Here is a 20,929-nt window from a genome sequence, read left to right as displayed (position 1 = left end):
AGCGTCTGTCGCTGCGTCTCTTTTCCCCAGTCCCATGTTCCCTTTTTGTAAAGGAAGACGGTTAGGCAACAAGATACACAGGTCCTGTCTTGGTGTCTCAGTCCAGATCAGATGGCCTGCAGCCAGCCTATAGATGTATTTTTTCCTGCCCCCATCGTATTTAAAACTGGGAAATGCCACGTAAAAATCAGTATGTCTGAATTCTCTTTAAAAATCACACCCAGCAATGCTGGGCCGTGCTTTCCAACACTACCATCTTGGAGCTGGAGAGCAACTTCCCTCTATAGATGGGGCGGCATTCCCAGTTAGCCACAGTCCCCACCACTCCCTATGGTGTTACACTCAGCCCATGTCATTCATCACACAGCCTGCCTCATTCTGAAGACATCTGAGGGTTTGACCCTAGAAGAGGGTCTGTGAAGTCGTTCCTAGGACAGAGCCGGGAGCACACCCCATGAAAAAATAGGAGCGTGAGAGACCCTGGGCACTTCTTAATTGAGTTCATCTCAGGGGAACCTATAGGAGCAGGAAATCCTGAATTGCTTCATTTTCTTTATTCCAGTGGTCAAACACCAGCAACTTCAGAGCTGAACTTTTTAAGGAAAGCTCAGACATTGGAGACGTATGGAGTGGACCCGCACCCGTGTAAGGTAAGGCACCCCTGTGGCTGGAGACTGCACCGATCTTGCCCCCCGCCCACCAGAGGATGACAGGCAGGGAGGGACCTCATGCCTGCACCCCCCCACCCCTTCAATATTGGGATGATTGGCTTCATTAGTGACAGAGGGCAGAGAAAACATCTCATTGTGAAAACTCCTCTGGATTCCACTCTGCGGAATCTTGTGCCACATCAGAGCTGAAGCATACAGGCACAGTCCGTCTAGATAACAAATCTGAAACCAGGGCCCCCCTTTGGGAGCCGTGGGTAATTTGGTGGAACTGAGTAGAGGCGGAAGGTGGGCGCCCTGCCCCTCCCAGGGAATGATCAGAGGCAGCTCAGCGCACAGCCCACCCTTCTGTGACCCGTAATCTAGTTTCTGTCCAGGAGTGGGTTTTATTGACTGTAGAGCTGCAGTGGAGTCGCACTTAATTCCATTATGCGCCTGTGAGGGCGGGACGGGGACCAGCCCAGGAGGCTCTGCCCAGAGAAACCCTCTGTAATTACTCACATGCGTCTGGCACTTGGGAGATGAGCTCGGGCAGCCGTGGACACTGAGGAGATCGGTGGAGACCGTGGCCCTCTCTCCCTGTCTGTCTGTGGCTGGATCCCCCCGCATGTCATCTCATTCCAGCTCTGACGCTTCTGGTCTCTGCCTCAGTCCTCCAGATCTGTGCCTCTTTCTACCACCAGAGAGACCCCAGCAAAACTGACTCTTAACATTGACCTCTTGTTCCTAAAAAGTGAGGGGTAGTGTAGGCTTCCAACAAGAAAGAACAGAACAGAAACCAAAGAAGACAGAATTACCTTTCTCGTGGCCCCTTGGTGAGGAGATGCTCTTGCATAGGATTATATGCCGAAACTTCAGTTAACTTTGAGAACATTCTGGCACTCAGAAACCTGGCCACCCTCCCACCTCCACAGTTCCTTGTCCACAGCACAGCCGATTGACAGATAACCCGTGTTCCTGAGGGCACTGTCAGAAAACACATTCAGGCCGGTTTATACCGAAAAAACAAATGACATACGGGTATGTGCAAGTGAATTCGCAAAGCTTCCCGAATAATGCCTTCTGCACCACCAGCGTAGTTTAACTTGCATTGATGGCTTGGATACCAACGGCAGAGGGCTGCAGAGGACCGAAGAGAGCTTTGGGGTCAACTGGCCTTGGTTTTAGTGCTGGTCTCCTCCTTACTGGGGCCTTCAGAGGCTTCTCTGAGCCTCCCTTGCCTTGTCCATGTGAAAGTCCTCAGCAGATACTCCTGAGTCACTTCAGGACCTCAGGAGACACCGCTGCCTTCTTTTCTTCTCCGCCACCCTGTGCATGGCTGAATTTGCTCCAGGTCTTCTCACAAGACTTTCAGGACTGAGCAGTTTCCTGGCCAAGAAGCAAAAACAGAATTGTCCCATTTCCCAATGGATTCAAATGAAAACTGGTAATAAAATCAGGTACCACTGCAGGAGAAGACACTGGAGAAGAACCAAGCTGGGTCTTTGAGGAGTCTTGCACGTGAAGCGGCACACGTTAGGCTGTGTCAAGGTCACTTGCGTCTTATCATTATCACTTTGAGAGCACGTACTGTCTGACCTGCTGGGTGTTTTATTGGGAAAATGATTTTTCTCTGTGTCAAGTGTTTCTGCACTAGTGCTTTTGGCTTAGTAATAAACACGTGAGGCCTTTTGTTGGGGAAAAAAAAGACATAGCTGCCTAAAGATGCATATGGTCAACCGAAGATACCAGGTCACCTCTGCATGTGACCCCACATCTGTTTGGTCCCTGTGAGGAGAGGAGGGTCCCTGGGTAGGGCCGTCACCTGGTGGCATGTAACCTGAGCATGACAACTGAGTGGAAGGCATGAAGGTCTCTCCTGTTGTCTCCGGAGATCTGGAAGCCAAGGAGCAGCCCGCTTGGTGTCCAGCCCAAATCCACATGCACCCTGGGACTGTGGGGCTCCTGGTTCAGCCCTGTCTTTGAGCCTGTCCACCATCAGACACAGAGGTGAAGGAACCAGCGTTCATACCAGGCACTGCACGAGGCCCAATCCCATGTATCACATCATTTCACCCCCGCGGCATCAACTCCAAGGAGGAGGGAGGGAGGAGAGGCTTGTGGCATGTCTTCCCAGGCAGGCCCACTGGAATCCTCTCACATTATTTTCTCATTTAATCCTCATGCCAGCACTGGGGTGTGGATATTATTCTTCCTGATTTATAGACAAGGAGATAAAGGTTCCGGCAGGCCGCAGTGCGCAAGGCCCTGAGTGGCAGAGCAGGAATATGAACTAAGGTCCCTTCCTGTTGTGCATCTCTAAGGAGCAGAAGCGCCCAGGAGACTTCCTCGTGGAGAAGGTGGGAGCAGTCATCTCACTGGGCTTCCACGCCCGTGTTCCTGGGCTCCATACTTCTTGCTGGTGCAGGGCCCTGCTGCAGGCCCCACGGCTCATCTCCTTGGGTTCCAGCTTAGGATCTCCTCAGCCATTCTGGGCAAGGAGAACAGTCTGGGAGCCTTTTACTCTTGCCACTAAGTAGAGTCACTTTGGTGATAGGCTCCCAAGCACTCGCCTTGACGTTGCTACAAGGGGAGCCGAAATAAGCTGGAGCACTCGGTGTAATAAATACTGATGATTTCTATTAACAGAGAGGCAATTACTGGGCCCTGGGAATCTGGGGCACGCAGCCCGAGGGAGGACAGAAGAAAAAGAATCGTTTCGATAATTAAATGAGAGCAGAACAAGGCTTCGGCTGGGCTCTGTTCTCCTGGACTGATTAAGAAGCTGCTGCTCTTCCTGTCCATGCTGATGGTTTCTTTCTGCCCAGGATGTCCTTGCCTGGCCCTGGGACTAGGAAGAGGAGATCATACCAACTCTGGGTGGAACAGCCAGAGGGCTCCTCTCTAGCTAGCTGTCTTACACTAATACACGAACCCTGAATTCGCAAAAGAGAGCCTTTTCCCTGGGCCCCAGCTCCCGGCAGAAGCCCCCAACAGACCAAGCCTACGGCTGCTGGAGGAGAAAAATGGAGCAAACTGCTGATGGCCCAGCCTTGTGCCTGCCCCCCCAGCTTGACACCTCTCCAATATCAGGGGATACCATCTTGCTCCTTTCAGGGAGCCTGAGCCTGGTGCTTTGCCCTGGTCTCCAGACTGTGGCCCCCTGCCCTGCTGAGGCTCATGGACTGGTCGAACTCATCACATGAGTCCCTCCTTATCATGAGTCTTGAAGGTGCCATTTATTGAGAGCCAGCACATGCCAGGCACGTACACACAGTATCTCATTTCATCTTTACAACTCTGCTAAGAATTCATTCTTGTCTTCTCTTTAAGATAAGAACACTGAGCTTTGAGGGACTAACATGTCCAGAGTTACTGGCAGGGACGGTACTGGGACACGAAGCTTCGATGTCTCCGTGCTGTGCTCTTTCAGTTGTCGTCATGGTCTTCCACCTGGAGAGATGGCGTTTATTTAGGAACAGAGCAGGACTCACACCACCTCTGATCAAGAGAGGACAAAAAGGCCCATGAGACTTGAAATCATTGTAGAAAAATGTAACAGAAATTGATGAGGTGGTTTTATGCCTGTTCTGTACAGACCAAGAAAAAAGTTGACTTCAATAGGATCTAGATTAGATCAACCACACAAATGCAAGGTGGTGCCGTTTCCTTGCTCTTAAAGTGGGATCATTTGTGTTCATAATCCAGCTGCGTAGGTTCCTCTCTCAGAGAAGGCAATGGCACCCCACTCCAGTACTCTTGCCTGGAAAATCCCATGGGCGGAGGAGCCTGGTAGGCTGCAGTCCATGGGGTCGCTAAGAGTCGGACACAACTGAGCGACTTCACTTTCACTTTTCACTTTCATACATTGGAGAAGGAAATGGCAACCCACTCCAGTATTCTTGCCTGGAGAATCCCAGGGACGGGGGAGCCTGGTGGGCTGCCATCTCTGGGGTCACACAGAGTCAGACACGACTAAAGTGACTTAGCAGCAGCAGCAGCAGCAGGTTCCTCTCTAAAGCCACCCCCTATCTTGACACATCGCCCCCCGACCTTAGAAAAGCAGAACAAGAGGGATCAGTGCTGACTCGCCTCACCCTCAGGTTGGCCCCTCTTGGCTACCATGCAGAGAATGTTAGGTTTACTGCCCAAATGAAAAACTTGACTAAAGTCACTTAAGTGGCAAGTTTCTGCCAAGGTTTGCATTTCTGAGCTCTCGTGGGTGGATGCCAAGCCTCTTAGAGGGGGCTGCCTGCTCTCCTTATTGCCACTGTACATTCTTGTGGCCGTGTTTTTTGTTTGTTTGTTTAGACTTACTTTTTTTTTTTTGGACATGCCTCATGGCTTGGAGGACCTTAGTCCCCCAACCAGGAATCAAACCCATACCTCCTGCAGTAGAAGTGCAGTCTTAACCACTAAACCACCAGGAAAATACCATGACTGTGTTTAAGTATGTTGAAACTGGGTGACTCTCATGATTGGCTTAGTGTGAAGGTCCCCCAGCTCCAAGCTCTTTCAGGAATGGGCATCACTGTCTGGAAGAGCATGTGCAATCTTCTTTGCTAAGGTTTTTTCTGTTTGTTTTTTTTAAGAATAATAGAGGCTTCATCCACCCAGATTGAATTAGTTTCCGTCAGGTCCAGAAGAAGGACTGTGTGACCTTGAGCAGCATTAACAACTGAGAATGCTGTGGTCCTGACCCAGTCACCCCCAGGATGTCCTCGGGCCGGGGCGGGGGCGGGGGGTGGTGGTACAGACAGAGCCTATTTCAACTGTATTCAGAGGTGGGTCTGGGCAAAGGTGGCCCAGTGTTCCCATTTCCAAGAAGCTGTCAGGACTGATTTCCAAAACTCCTTTTCTGGGCAGAGTGATCATCTCAGGGTGAACAGTTGATGACTGATGGATGCAGGTTAGGTCTCATGATGGGTTCCATATGAACACGTGAATGACTCTGCAAACCCATCCCCTCCCCAAATCACCATTGGCCTTGTCCTGGCAGTACATCATTTAGGCCATCTTCCTAAAATTAGACAGAAATAATATATTTTTTTCCTTTTTTAATGATTTTTTAAAAAATTATTTGGCTGTCCTGGGTCTTAGTTGTGGCCCGTGGGATCTTTAATCTTTGCTGCAGAGTGCAAGATCTTTAGTTACGGCGCGTGGGCTCTCAGTTACGGCATGTGGGCTCTAGTTCCCGGACCAGGGATGGAACCTGGGCCTTGGCATCGGGAGTGAGGAGTCTTAGCCACTGGACCACCAGGGAAGTCCTGAAAGTAGTATTTTTTGAAGTATGTATGGTGGTCCTCATCTTACAGATGAGGAAACTGAGGCCCAGAGGAGCAAGGAAGTTACGGAGCAAATTAAGAAGCATCGCTAGGGTCCTAAACCAGGACTGAAGCTCCTTCCACAGGGATGAGGCGCAGGACGGATACGGAGCAGGGCTGGTGGTAACTGCTGCATGGCTGGCAAGGCCTGGGTGTTTACTCCACTTCCCAGGTCACTGATGGCGCAGTCCGGGGGGCGCTGATACGTCAGCATGGAGGGGACAGGCAGGAAAGATGGCTGAGATGGGAGCCTGAGGGACAGGGTATGGCCGTCTGTCACTTCTCTCCCTGTCTTCATCTCCTTCTCTTGTCAGTAACTCGTCCTTTCACATATAAACCCCAGGGGCAGGCCTTTCACATATAAACCCCAGGGGCAGGCTCACAAGGAGAATGGCTCGTTAGAGGAAGGAAACCAGGAAGCTTCCAGAGATGGTGTCGTTGTGGCCGCCTGTGCGTTTTCACGCTGGCCCAGGTGTGAGGTTTCATGCTGTAATTCCAGTCCCGCTCCTCACGTGCAGAGACAAGTAGCAAACCCCCCAGCTGCCTGGCCCCCGCCCAGTGGATGCCAGGTGCCAGGGCCTTGCAGCAGCTCTGTCTGCAGCTGTTGCATCAGAAACAGTCTGGATAATTGCTCTCTTCCAATGAGAGGGTGGATGGGGATATAGCACAGGTGCTATTATTATTTATTGGAAAGATGAGTAATATTTACTGGCGTTTAATCGGGGTTTCTTCGCATGTTTGCTCCCTGCTCCTAGTCAGCCAGTCTGGTCAGGAGAGACTGTTTCTAAGTCCAACACATCCTTCACTCAGAGGCCAGCCCTGGGGTATCTGGATGGTGCGGTGACCAATGCCAACCAAGGAACCCAGCCAGCGCCACCCAGCTCATGGGAGGGCCTGCCCTTCCCTTCACTGTCACCACGATGACCTTCACAGAGGTCTGACTCCTCCAGCCCGCCCAGTTAGTGCTGGCACCCCCTGGCACACTGCATTGTGTATTCAGCCGTTAGCACCCACCACCAAGCCCTGATGACAGGCAGGGGGAAGCCCAGCCCCATGGCTTCACAGTATCTCCATTCAGGTTATTTTTAAACAGCTTTTTGCTGTGCCCATGGGTTGAATGATGCTGTGTTTGCAGCCAAGTGTTGGGGTCACAACAGACCGAGAGGAAAGGACAGTAACAGCTGTATGTTCGTTCAGATGTTTGCAAAATGTACATTTGGTTTACTCCCTGGGCCCAGTGTTCACACCTGTAACCCTGGCTCGAAGAGACAGTTTTAAGGCAAAACTGTACTTTTTTCTTGAGGCAAGGCCCGTGAGGCCCTGCAGAGCCCCTGCAGAGCCCCCACTGTTCTCAGGACTGATCAGGCTGAAGGTCTGCGCCAGTGAGGCAAAGCTGGAAGGTGGGAGAGGCTAGGAGAACCCCACAGCCACAGCTCCCATCTGCACACATCACACCAGGGACCCGACTCTGACCCTGCGGCACCATCTGAGTTGCACCTCAGATGACTGTCCTGCGGTCAGTCCCATTCAGTCAGCATCCAGGCATAATTTCTGGCCCCCTGCACACCCTCACCCCCCAGCAGAAGAGATGCTCACCTGTGGCCATTATTAGGAAGGAAGCACCTCTGAGAGAATGTACCCCAGGAGCCAGCTTTCTGGGCCCCGTCCCAGCCTTGAAAAGGCCCGGGCCTTCTGGAGCCCATATCCCATGGGAGGGAACCAGGACCTACAGCTTCTGCCGCACCTTCTCCCCTTTCTGCCCAGCAGAGCCTCAAGCCTCTTGTTCACCGGCTGAAAGTGACAGGTGATCTCTTGGTTGGTTCAGGCGACACAGGGCTGGCGGTAACTGTTCCACTTGGCTGGTTGCGTCTTACATTTTCTTCAGCTAAACTTTCCTGAGGGAGTCCAGTGTGTAAGGCCATCATGATACTGATTACTGCTATTCTCACTCACTCAGAGCTGCCTTCTCGAAATACAATTCACACATCAAAACAACCCATCCTTTTCAAAGTGTGCAGTTCGATGGTTTTTAGCCCGTTAACAGTTGTGAAACCGTCACAGCGATTGAATTGTGGGGCATTTCCGTCATCCAAGGAAACCCTGTACCTCTTGGCTGTCCCTCCCCACCCCCATTTCCCCGCAGCCTCTGGCAACCGGAAACACACTTTTTGTCTCTGTGGATTTGCCTGTTCTGGACAAGTCATATAAACGCAAGCGTACACCGTGTGCTCTCTGATTAACTGGCTTCTTCCACTTGGCACAGTGTTTCCAAGGTTCATCTGTGTTGTTGCAGGTGTCAGAACTTCATTCCTTTTTACTGCCAAATAATATTCCATTGTATGCATGTGCCACATTTTGTTTATTCATCTGTCAGCTGATGGACATTGAGATTATTTCCACTTTGCAGCTGCTATGAATAGTCCTGCTCTGAACGTTCATGCACAAGTTTCTGTGTGAACGTATGTTTTCAGTTCTCTTGGGCACATACCTAGGAGTGGAATTGCTGGGTCACATGGTAACTCTACCTTTATCAATCTGAGGAACTCCCAAACTGCTTTCCAAAGTGACTGGACCATTTTACAATCCCCCCAGCAATGTGTTCTCTGGATATTCGCAACAGCTTTCTAAGACTGGTATTATAATCTACAACTTAAATTAAGGCCACTGAGGCTCAGGAAAGGTAAGAAACTTGCCTGTTCCTTTCAAATGCCAAGCTCTTCCCTCTGTGACTGGTTGCCAAGTATTAACCCTATATCCTCAGAGGACAGCTGTGTTCTTATGCCTGCACGGTCCTATGAGAAATCTTTATGTTACAGGACGTGTCAGGAAATGCTGCGTTTCTGGCCTTCACTCCTTTTGGGTTTGTTGTTCTGCAAGGAAACAAGAGGGTCCACTTCATTAAATGGTGAGTATCTTCATTTCCAAAACAGGCTTTTTACCCCTCACCAGCTGGGGAGGGCTGTGGTTCCCATGTCCTTTGTCTGTGAGTGGGCGAGTTCTGGTTCTGAACCCTCTCCTAAGCCTTGCGTCCGTAATGGTAACTGGTGAAGGTAGCGGTCTCTTCTAGGGATCCTGTTCTTCCAAAGGGGTGTTCCTGAGAGCCATCAGCCTCTCCAGAGAGAGAAAGGGTGTGGATACTTGGTTCCTGTGTAGGATGAGGTCTAGAGCTGGAGCCAGTGTCAGGGAAGCAAAGTTCCTATGAGAACCGAGTCCTTGGGACTGACCTCTCCTGGGGGCAATAGCATCTCAGGGAGGGTCACTTCTTACCCACTCTCCTAACAAAGGAGGGCTTGCAGTGACCCTGGAGCAGACAGAAGTTACCCTGGTGCTCTGCAAAACACTCTCCTCAGACTGAACCTCTCGGGGGGCACTGCCTATGGAAACAGACGCTGCTGTCTCCCATCCCCTTTCAGGGCTTAGGGGTCCTCGGCCTCCAGGAGTCACATGCCTCCCCTTTGTCCCCTCCCACTCCCGTCTCCGGCAGGCAGGAGCCCCCACTGCAGCTGCACGGACTGCTTCCTCCCTGCTCATCTGCCGAGGTCTGTTCTGCGGCAGGGCTCTGTGAGCTGAAGCCGCAGACTCTGGTTTGTTGATGGACACGTGGCTCTCTAAGAGAATCTTTCTCGGGGGCACGCAGACACCGTGCAGCCTCATCAGACCATGCTGCACATTCTCCTCGGCCCCTGCGACCCCTGAACCTCCCTTTAGGCTGCCAGGTCTGAGCTGGTCCGCTCCTCAGGGGCTTGGACAAGCAGCTTTCCTTGGCCCAGCAGGGCTAGCCACGGAAGCCTGCTCCTGGCTTATCCCCTTGGCCTTCTCCAGAAGAGCTGGTGGGAAACCCGAGGACAGAGCTCTCCCTGGCGAGCTTTCTGCCGGGGGTGCTGCAGGCCAGACACCCCCTTTCCAACCTTCGTGACTTTTGTGAAGCTTGGAGACACAGTCATCATGAGAGTGCTCATGAAACTGCTCCCCAAATGTGCCCAATCAGGCCGCGTTCCCCAGAAAACCCCTTTCCAGGGTGGGCCTGCTGCACTGCACTAACTGGGGTACACCCCAACACTCCAGTTTGCCCGACCTTCCCAAGTTGGCCTCACTCACTGCACTCTCTAGGTGAAGATGGTGAGGGTTTGGGGTCTTCTGTCCAACCAGATCTTTTCAGACACTGAGCAGAGTCAGGCACCGCTCTCCTCGTGAGGGGCACTTGCCACATGGAGCCTCTGGGTGGTCTGACGTTCCCAGAGCACCCACATCCTGGCCACACTCCGACCAGGCCAGCTGTCACATGAGGCAACTGGTAGGGAACATTTTAGCTAAAAACATGGAGGACTCGCCTGTCACCAGGGCCGGTGGTCCCTAAAGGACCCTCACCCTCCAGAAGCCCTACTGCAGCTCTCCAGGCTGCCCCAGACCCTTTTCCTTCTCTGGCTTCTCTCACAGCCCACTTCTTCAGGAAGTCTCTTCATCTCTCTCAACGTCAGAGTAACAGATGTAAACTTCAATCTGACTCCCAACAGAAAATTTTCTCCTTTCCTACCTTGCTTGTTGAAGCCGAGATGATCCATGTGCTTGTTTATGTTATCAGTCGATTGATAAGTACGGTATTCTGTACGTGTACGAGAGGTGGATTGCCTGGGAGGGAGCCTCACAGGGAAGGAACCCCACGTGGCTCGTATGAGCTCGGAACTGGTGGTCAGCAGTGCGAGCTCTCATCCTGACCCGGCCGTGGCTTCCAGGGAACAAGTGGCCTTCCTCTGCCCCAGGAGTTCTGTCCGGGAGTAAGCCGGGTACACTGTTCTTATTTCTGCTGCCATTCTAGGATGTTGAGGAAAAGCTCCCTAGAAATCGCAAAGAGGAAGAAGCCAAGTGGAGGCAGATATGCGTGGTCAGACCTCCCTGCGCGGGGAGAGGGTAGAAAAATAGACTCTGCCCCAGTGAGGTAGGAGGGGGCCTTCGGGCTCCACAGGGAAGCTGTCAGGCAGATCAGTGGAAGGGAAGTTGAGGCCTCGGTCGATGCAGAGGCCTGGTCCTCTGGCTCTCAGGGACAACCACCTAAGCTAAGACCCCGGTCCGTTTTCCCACTTTGTAAATGTCACCAAGGCTGAGAGCAGGATGTGGAGGTGAGGTCGAAGCTGTGCCATGTACAGTAACCATGTCACTTCTTCTGATTTGTGTCTGTCCTGCGGGCGATGTACCCCAGTATCCTGTTTGCCTCTTTTACTGCAGCCATTCACTGGGCTGGTGGCTTCAAGGATTTTTCTACACAAACCCCTAAGCCCCTTTCCTGGTCAGTACGCTGCATGACTGTTCCATGTAATCTGTCCTCTCTCTGGTATGTTGCCCTGCCCCCTCCCCGAGATCGTCTGACATTTGTCTGCATTAAACTGCATTCTCCATCCAGTGGCACCGTCACCTGAAAGACTCAGCTCCCTCAGAACCCGGTTGCATTGTTTCTCATTATTTGCTGTATCTTGAACTTTGGCCTCATCAGCTACCTGTGGCACCTTACATTTGACAGTCCCACCTAGATAATGCACCTGTGTTATGAACCAAATCCTGAAATGGCCCAGGACCACTCTACCTAGACTCACTGCCCGTGCAGACATTTCCCTTTTACAGCCACTGTTGATGAGCCCGAAATCCTCCTATCACCCTATTATGATAGTGATTGACCAGAAACTGTGGGGTGAACTGTTTCAGCGACTGTTCTCTAAGGCCCCTGCGCTGCTGTCTTGTTTCGGTTCTAATTTTGGCTAAAACTGTGTCTGTGCCTGGAGCCCCTTCCAGTCGGGGTGGGCTGTGCATCTACGAGACTTAGCTGTCAACAGGCGGCCCACAGCGAGCTGACAGGCGCTCTCTTTGTGCTTCTAGGAATGAGGTGACCAAGCTGAAATTTGAAGGAAAGACCTTTTATTTATACGTAAGTCAGAAAGAGGTGAGTGCTAGTTTCCTTCTCTTCAGGGAGGGCCGGGGCTGAACCAAGGTGGCCCACCAAGGTAGAGCTAAGCCGCCTGCAGGCTAAGTCAGGACCAAGGGCAAGATATGGAGGTGAGGAATGGAGGTGGCTAGGCCCTGGAGCACAGGGACTTCGTCAGGGACGCTGGTGACCCCTAAGGTTCCATACCTCCAGAAAGTACAAAGTAAGATTCTTTTGCTTCCATATGAAAATTCCAGGAAGATAATAAACACCCCCAAAAAGAAGAAGAAAATTCCAGATGAGAGTGCCACTCTCTCTGGGGAGGGCTCGTCTCGTTCACGCTAGGCCAGCGGAGACTCACTCCGACGGGACCTGACTGCCAGGCGTGCCCTTGCACACTGACCTGAGCTCTGCCCGTGGGTGCTGAGGCTGCTCTCCCCACCTGAAGCCGATCCCTGGGAGCGGTAGGGAACCCTCAGACAGCCCCGGGGTCAGTGTCCTGGCCCACTTCACCCTTCGCGTCTCCATCCACACTCAGCTGTTCCTATGTGGGATTTTTTGTAGGAAAAGAAAATTATTCTCACATATTTTGCTCCAACTCCAGAAGCCTGCAAGCACCTCTGGAAATGTGGAATCGAGAACCAAGCCTTCTACAAGTGAGTGGATACCTGGGGTGGGGACTGCCTTGATCACGGCAGAGTCAGAGAATCAACTTTTAGAGCAATGATGGGCAGGAAACCAAGAAACTGACAAAGGCGAACACGAGATGACAGCGCTGGGCTTCCTTATAAAACCCAGAGTCCTTTCCAGGTGACTGTACCAGCTGGAGGGTCAAAGCTGAGGTCTGGGAGAGTGCCTCAGCAGAGCTGCCCAAGGGGTCTACCTTGTGATGTCCTTGGACAGCTGCCCGCCCCCCGCACCCACCGCATCCCCCGTGGCAGAGCAGTTCTATGTCTTCCTAGGGGAAGGCTTGGGCCAGAGAAAGCCCATGGGTATCTGTAAGCTAGCCCTGTGGAGCCATTCAGAGGCATGGGCGACCCAGAATACAACAGCTCCATGAAGGAACAGGCACAACCCAGAACAGTTTCCTAAGTCTTGGAGAGACTCTGGGGCCCACTCCCCAGTGGGTGGCCTGGTGCTGAGCTGCAGTTGAGGCCCAGCCCTTCCTGGCGTGTCACTGACAGAGATGTTGCCAGTGACAGGCCAAGCGCCCGGGAGCCCGGCGTTGGGGTAGCTGGAGGGAGCAAGGACTTGTCTGTTACTGAGATACCAGCTTAGAGCACAGCTTACTAAATGATTTTGTAAAGTTATACTGAGGCTTTTGTGCCCAATTTTAAGAAAGTGGTTATAAAAGCATCAAGAAGCAAAGAAATAGCCCATCAACAAACTGGGGTGATGCCAGAAAAAGTATGTTTGCTAAAACTCTTGGTCTTGTTTTTAAAACAGAATGTAGTGATTTATCCCTTAATAAGCTGCATCTTGATCAGAACAACAAAGACAGGATGTGTAGTATATTTCTCCTCTGACAGGCCATAGTTCTCCCTGTCAGGGGAAGGGGGCTGGAGGGGGTCAGGGGGCCCCATCCTCCCCACTCCAAGGACTCTGCTGCCTGCTGTGGGATGTCTCCTCCCTGTTCCTCCCTCCTCCCCAGAGGCTATTCCTTGGGCAGGTTTTCTGAGCTGTGTAATAACTTCTGTGCATTTGATACCAGAATTGGGGGGAGGAACTGAATTGACAGCCAGAACTCTCACCTGAGTGGGCTTCTTTCTTCTCATGGAGAAGGCACGCGGAAGACTTTCATGTGGTCCCATTTCCCTCCTTTTCAATCCCTGGCTGTCCAAGGAAAGCCAGGAGAACATCTCACCATTGTTTTTGGAGGCCTACCTTTGCTTTTCCCTCTGTGCCATGGTCTGAACCTGTGACCAAACTCAGTTTCTGAGTCTTTCATGAATAGATCTCCACACCCTGACAGCACCCACAGTGGAAACCAGGGCTGCTTGCCACTGTTTTCCACTGACTACTAATTAAGTATTAGAAGCCTGCATCCTGGGTCCGATCCCCACTTATGCCCAGTCTCTATCAAGAGCCGCTCTGGCCTCACTCAGCATCTGCCATGCGTTCAGATCCCTGCTTTGTGTCTGGCCTAGTGTTTCACAAGGTGCTGGCTGGGTCAGACTCAAGAACGTGCTCCGATAAAAATGTAACTGCATATCTGACACGTATTAAATATTTTGAAGCAAAAAAAAAAAAAAAAATGTGCTTAGGCAGGAGGGCAGGTAGGCTCAGAGGCTCGTGGAGCCCTGACACAGGTGGGGATGGTGTCCCCAGGAACTGCTGTTCCTGGATATAGGGACGCCTCCCTAAATGTTCACTGACCGCTCAGGACAGAGGCTTTGGACCAGATTGGTTCCCAGCTGGGTTAGCACGACATGCAACCCAGGGCGTGTTGTGGGTGGAGCTGGGTCTTAGGAGATTCAATCTGGGGAGCTCTATCCAAGCTTTCTTGTCCAAGTGTGAGAGGACTAAAGAGGTCACAGAGGTCACTCAAGAGGATAGATAGGCTGTCCACAGCCTGGACAGCGGTGTTAGTAGGTATTCTGAGAGAGGGCGAATGGGTCCGAGTTCAAATAAATGGTGGAACTTGTACTAAAGTTCAGCTAGTTTTTTCATTTCAGGGCTTTTCAGAGTCTCTAAAGTGATACCACACTGTAGATTCTCTCCAAGGAGGAGACAGAATAGGAAGGCAGACTCTCCTCTCTTCTCCACCCACAGTTACCCAGATATCCACATGAACTCTCAGATGCTGGTTCTGGGAGGGACTCCTGAGGTCAAGAAGTCCCAGCTCCACTATTTTATAGAGAAGACTGGGAGAGGAAAGAGACACCTGCCCAGGGCACACTGCTAACAGAGGCCTGGCTGAGGTTCAGCGGGTGGCATTCTCTTACTCGGCCAGCCCCTGGCCCTAACGTTTATTCTTTCGGTCCTCCTGGGGAGCCCCAGCCGGCACTCCTGAGGAGCCCGTACACTCCTGATATGGAAGCAGGTTGCAGCCTGCCCACCCCCAGCACTGAGGCCGTGAGTGTGGCCCTCAGGGGCTGAAGGAGAGTCAGAAACAAGTGGGGCTGTGAAGGGCCTTTTCCCAAAGGGTTTCCTCAAGTAGCCCTTGGAAGGAGCTGGGGACGCGCTGCCTTAGGCGGTAAGGCCTCGCAGGCCGTCTGTCACACTGGACTTTGCCTTGCTGCAGGCTGGAGAAGTCAAGCCAAGTGCGCACAGTGTCCAGCAGCAATTTATTCTTTAAAGGGAGCCGGTTCCGATACAGGTAAATAGTGACAGTAAGTAACCACTATGGACCTATTTTCAGACCCTTCCCTGGAGCACAGTGGCTCAGTGGTCCTTACCCTTGAGAACAGAGATGCTGGGAACCTCCAGAAAAGCCTGTGGTTTCCATCCGGTTCTCCTATCTCCTAACCCTTTGACTATTTCCTTCTCTGCAGCTGTTTGCCTGTAGGGCTTGACAATATGTATCTTCTCCTCCTCCTCTTACAAAAGCAGCAAAATAAGAACTGTAACAGTGATGCCTCTCATTTTTGTCTAAAGATCTTTTTTTGAGGCAATATTTTTGGAACATGCTGGACAATGAAGAATCATTCTTTAAATGAGAACGGAAGATCCCAAAGCCTCCAGATAGAGAGCTTTCAGGACGCCTTAGGGCTCTTTACCCCCACAAGCAAGCCCTTCTCAGTGGCCTGAACACTGGGATGGGGTAAGCCAAAGAGGCTACTTCCCAGTGCAGCCAGTTATCTGAGATCTTAGAGAGAGCGCGTCCTGGAACACTGTCTCACTTCCTGCTGCATGTTTTATTTTACTACTTACAGCGGCCGAGTTGCGAAAGAAGTAATGGAGTCTAGTGCCAAGATCAAGCGGGAGCCACCAGAAATACACAGGTAAGCTGCCAGGGGCTTACCCCCAGCCAGGTCCCAGATCAGATCTCAGGATCTTAAGTTGAGCGCTATGAAGATTCTGGCCATGACAGCTCCCAAACCAGGCAGGAGGCTGAGGAGACCAGTCTCGGCCAAAGGCCTACAGAACAGGCTGACCCTGGTTCCCTGAGCCCTGATGGAGAATGAGGGCAGGTGGGTGAATGCAGCCAAGACAATACATGGGACCCAGGAGCCTCCTTCCTGGGTAATTCTCTTTGTCATCCCAAGTCCTCAGATTAGTCACAGACTTCAGCGGACACGCCTAAGCAGCAAGATTTCATGGGTTCTGTAAACAGTCCGTGAAAGGAAGTCAGTCACACTAGGTCTGAAATAGTTTCAGGATCCATGCTTTATGTGTAAGTGTAAATCAGGCATGTCCAGGAGTCCATCTCCTAGAACCTGATGAGACCCGGGGAGAAGACGATTGGCTAAGAGGGCTGGGGTTGCCGCCAGCCTGACCTCTGTGAATGGGAGAGGTCATTACTCCTGCCTTCACACGGAGCCGCAGCCACCAGCAGCCCCTGTGGGAAGTCAGGGGAGGCTGCAGAATCGGTCTTAGGCACATTTTTAGGAGTGCCGCATATCCTGGGCTCTACCCCCCTGAGTCCTGCCCAGGGACTGGTGGCACCACTGCCACACTAAAGAAAGGTTCTGGTGGGTCTGGGATGTTAGGAGATTGACAGGTTTGAAGTAGTGTCTCTGACTGGGATCCAGGGACTAAAGGGGATAATGATTTTAAAAAACAAAACTTAACACAGCCAGGCAATTCTATGTAACTAGAATACAACTAGTCAACTCTCTATCTGTCTGTGCACTGAGTCAAGAGTTCTCTTTTTCTTTAACCTCAGAGCGGGGATGGTCCCCAGCCGCAGCTGTCCCTCCATAACCCACGGCCCAAGGCTGAGCAGCGTCCCCAGGACCCGCAGGAGAGCTGTTCACATCTCCATCATGGAAGGTGAGCCCGAGCTCTGGAGGTGACCCAGGGTCCCTCCACATTGCAGGCTTTCACTGGTGTTCCAGATCTGATACCCGGTCTCTACAGCCTAAAGGATCAAGGTGGGTGAGGCAGTTCACCAGGAAATGAAAACCCGTTTGCATGGTCCTGAAGCATTCCAGTAGCTGCCACCACCTTCTCCTTTTGTAGAAATCTGTCCTCTTGGTGGAGGCGGAAGAACGACAAAGTCTATGTATCTTCACCAAACCAGACACCCCCGTAGCTGAGGCTGACACCCCTCCAGTCTCTGGACTGTTAATAACATGAGGAGACTCTAGGACTCTTGTTGTCAGCTGTGGTCACTGACCCGGGCTGCCCCACAGGCCTGATACGGGTATAAAGTTGAGTGCTTTCCTTCCTGAAGATGACATTTTGGAAGGCCTCAGAAGGTGTCAAGGAACAGGACACGGAATATGACTGCTTCATACCTCTCTGTCCTGGAGGCTGGGGAGGGAAGGCCCTCAGCCCTTTCTGTGGGAATGCTGTTTGTTAATGAAAACGGAGAATCCCTTAGGTTAGGAAGGACATTGTTCTGCTGCTCCTCTAGGAGGATCCCTGGCTTGTGCTTAGAATTTAATGATGTGTCAGTGACTGCATCACCTGAGTATGGCACAGAACTACTAATAGGCTAGGGGTTAAGAGCCCCGGCCGGGCAGCCACCATCAGCTGCCTTAATTATGGGAGTACCATAGTGCTCCATTTGTAAAACTCCATGGGGCTGTGAAGAAGCTGGTGTATGTGCGAGTACTTTATTATTTTATGATTTTTGGTGGCGCCAGATCTTCCTTGTTGCGTGCGGGCTTTCTCCAGTTGTGGCAGTGCTCGAGCTTCTCTGTGTGGTGGTCTACTGTTGTGGAACACAGGTTCAGTTGCTCCGAGGCATGTGGGGTCTTCCCGGACAAGGGATCAAACCCATGGCCCCTGCGTTGGCAGGCAGATTTGGATCAGTCCCTGTGCAAGTAAAGAGACGAAAGCACTGACTGGCAGCAGCAAGCACTGCAGAGAGCCCTGGTCCAGACAGAAAGCTGAGGTCAGCACAGGAGCTCTGCCGTGCATTTTCTGGGGCAGCTTGCTTAACCTGAGCCTGTTGACCCCACTGTAGGGGGGGATGGGTGTCATGGGTGGGGTGGCCTTGTAAAGTACCAAGCAGGTATGGAATTACTGAGTTCTGGCTGTCATCAGACACTGCCCCTGGGTTTTTCCTATCTGACTCTTCAGTGGAGAACTGAGCCCGGCTCTCTCATTCTGGGGTGTGCATCTCAGCAAAGCGGAATGTCTTCTCATCTTTTGAGGATACATATCTTCCTCCCCTCTCTGAGGCCCTTTTTGCCATCAGGTCCATCCCAGGACTCCTGCAGAAAGTCGGGACAGCTGTCCTCCCAGAGAGAAGGGCCACCCCCAGGGGGAGCTGGCACTAATACAGGAATCACAGAGCAGCCTCGGGCATTACTGCTCCCCAGTATAGGGAAGAATATCAAGAAAACCAGCATTCCCAGAAGAGGGGAGACTGGGGCCATCCAGGTGGGGATACAGGTCATCGGGAGTAGCTGCAAGCAGGGTTAGCAACACCCCAGGGGTGGGGACACTGTTCTCAGGCTTCTCCAAGACAAGCAATGGGGCCGCCTCAGCTCCCAGCCAGCGCTGGCTATGCCTTCAGCCTCCTCCCATCGTAGCAGCAGTAAGCTCCTCAACATCCAAAAGTCACCTGAGCTTGCAAAATGGCCAAGGAGGATGCAGAGGGCAGAGGCCACATGAAAGCCGTTAGAGCAGAGAACCCCTCTCCCCCAAAGGCCAGGGCCTGGCCTCAAAAGCTCAGCCTCAGAACTTGACACCTGGCAGATGACAGCCCAGCAGGCCTCCGTCCCAGTGCTCCTCCCCAAGCCACCCTGCTCCTCACACCCTGTGCCCCAGGCTGCCTACAGTCAAGCACAGCCTCCATCCCCACCCAGGGCCCATTTAGACCCAGGAGGGAGCAGGCAGCTCAGAACTGCCCCAGTGGGAATAAACTCACAGGCAGAATGAAAGTCAGTGTGAGAAGAGGCAGATGGACATCTGCCTTGGAAAAAATACAAGACTTCAGCAGTTAAGTGGCTCTTACCAGTGCGTGCATGCGTGCTTAGTCACTTCAGTCGTGTCCGACTCTCTGCGACCCTATGGACCATGGCCTGCCAGGCTCCTCTGTCCATGGGATTCTCCATGAGAATGCTGGAGTGGGTTGCCATTTCCTTCTCCAGAGGATCTTCCTGACCCAGGGATCGAACACACGTCTCTTATGTCCCCTGCACTGGCACTGGTTCTTTACCACCAGCGCCACCTGGGAAGCCCAGACAGTACATGACTTCTTAAGCAGAGCAGGAGAGAGGTATGAGCCATGTGCTTAGTCACTCAGTGACGTCCGACTCTTTGCAACCCCATGGACTGGCGCCCGACCCAGGGATCGAACCCACATCTCCTGTGTTTCCTGCACTGGCAGGCAGACTCTTTATCACTGCGCCACCTAGGAAGTACAGGGGTCATGAAACCTAGTGAAATAAAGAATGGATCATTTCAGGAGGAGAAAGTTCAGCTGCATCATCTCTGAGGGCAGTTTTGCCTTTAAAGCCCCTAACATGGCTGATCCCCACTGTCCACCCAACCAGGCAGGGAAGGGTGGGAGGGACGTGACGGGGGCCTCAGAGAAGGGCACAAACCAGCACAACTCTCAGGAAGTTATGGACATTTGACATGGGCTCATGCTCCATCAGGGGTTGTCTTTCCTGCAGTCCATACACCATATAAATTGTTATCACAGAAACCATTTGCCTTTTCCAGGGGAAAGCTTTGTTTTTCTCCAAAAATGGGGGTAAACAGCAAAAACATTAACGTAACATTGCAGTTTGAATGAAACCATGTAATCTCACTGAACTGAAACCTTTAAACAGAAGCCTGCACTGGTTGGCCCTGCCCTCTGCTCTCAGGGATGCCAAGATAACACATTAGCACAGGCCTGACCCAGAGAGGTATGTCCGTTCCTGTCACTCACTGTACCCCCGGGGGCACCAGTCAGCAACCAGCCTGCACAGAGCCCAGCAGAGGACAGGGCCCATTTCCAGCCGCAGAGCCCCCTCCTCACACATCAGAGCCTCACATCACAAGGCCCCCTGCCTCTGTGGCTTCACATCCTGGGTTTTCTGGGGCGGTCCCGCTTCCTCTCCCCTCTGGCATCACCCCTACCCTCTTGGTCCCTAACCCTCTGAGAGGCCTGGGGCCCTGATAACGGGCCTCAGGGAACCAGCTCTACAGGCTGGGAAAACATTACTTTTTATGGGTCTAAGTGCTTCTAACTGAATCCAGGGCCCTGATAAGCTTGGCCTCTCAGAGCCGCTCTGCTGTCTCCAGCACGGGAGGCACTGTGAAGGGGCTGCCATGGCGTGTGATCAGTGAAAAAGCCTGCGTCCCTGGTTGGGTTTCCTTCCGTGACCCCCTGTACCTTCTCTTCCTGGCTGGTCCCATGAGGAGACCAGCTGGTTTCCACTGAAGACGTGCCTGCCTTCCTGGGCCACCATGGGGAAAAGCCTGATTAAGATTCACACGCGAGTCCGAGTTCAGCTCCGGCTGACTAATCACTGCCTCCGGCCCCTGAGCGTGCGCATCCTGAGGCTGGGGCCCCGGCTTCAGGGGAGGCTCCTGACCGCTGTGCCCCCCAGCCCACTGGGAGCCGACTCCAGGCAAGGCGATCAGCTGGAGCACCTCCAAGGTAAAGAGACACCCTCTGTCTTGCTGTGCCGCCCACCTGAGCCATCCCAGAACAACAGGCTTGAGGCGAGTGATGATTTCTACTGAAACCTGAAGCTCTGTACAGGACTAACGTGGCATAGGAGTGATGATTTAAGATCACCTTACAGGTGGATCTGAGAGTGGGTGGCCATTCCCTTCTCCAGGGAGTGAACCTGGGTCTCCTGCATTGCAGGTGGAATCTTTACTGTCTGAGCCACCAGGGAAGCCTGCTGTTGGGGGAATAGAAGACTAATATTTACTGAATAATTTTGTCTGTCGGGCGCTCTCCTTAGGGGAAAAATGCATGCGTAGCC

The 20,929-nt window shown here is 52.4% G+C and overlaps 1 protein-coding gene and 1 pseudogene across 1 annotated transcript in view; both read left to right on the top strand.

The window, feature by feature from the left end:
- The window catches only part of FRMD5 (FERM domain containing 5), a 44,718-nt gene that overhangs the window by 18,959 nt on the left and 4,830 nt on the right, over positions 1-20,929 (top strand). The window contains exons 6-12 of the mRNA XM_014477252.2: positions 563-650; positions 8,788-8,876; positions 11,840-11,903; positions 12,450-12,541; positions 15,130-15,204; positions 15,761-15,829; positions 16,714-16,820. Of these exons, the coding sequence (XP_014332738.1) occupies positions 563-650; positions 8,788-8,876; positions 11,840-11,903; positions 12,450-12,541; positions 15,130-15,204; positions 15,761-15,829; positions 16,714-16,820 (584 nt within the window). The remainder of the gene's footprint in view (positions 1-562; positions 651-8,787; positions 8,877-11,839; positions 11,904-12,449; positions 12,542-15,129; positions 15,205-15,760; positions 15,830-16,713; positions 16,821-20,929) is intronic.
- Positions 1,098-2,156, top strand: LOC106700701 (large ribosomal subunit protein eL39-like; annotated as a pseudogene).

The sequence above is a fragment of the Bos mutus genome, chromosome 21 (assembly GCF_027580195.1).
Source record: "Bos mutus isolate GX-2022 chromosome 21, NWIPB_WYAK_1.1, whole genome shotgun sequence".
In the NCBI taxonomy this organism is placed as follows: Eukaryota; Metazoa; Chordata; class Mammalia; order Artiodactyla; family Bovidae; genus Bos; species Bos mutus.
The sequence above is the reverse complement of the archived record's forward strand: the minus strand, read 5'-3'. Positions and strand labels throughout refer to the sequence as shown.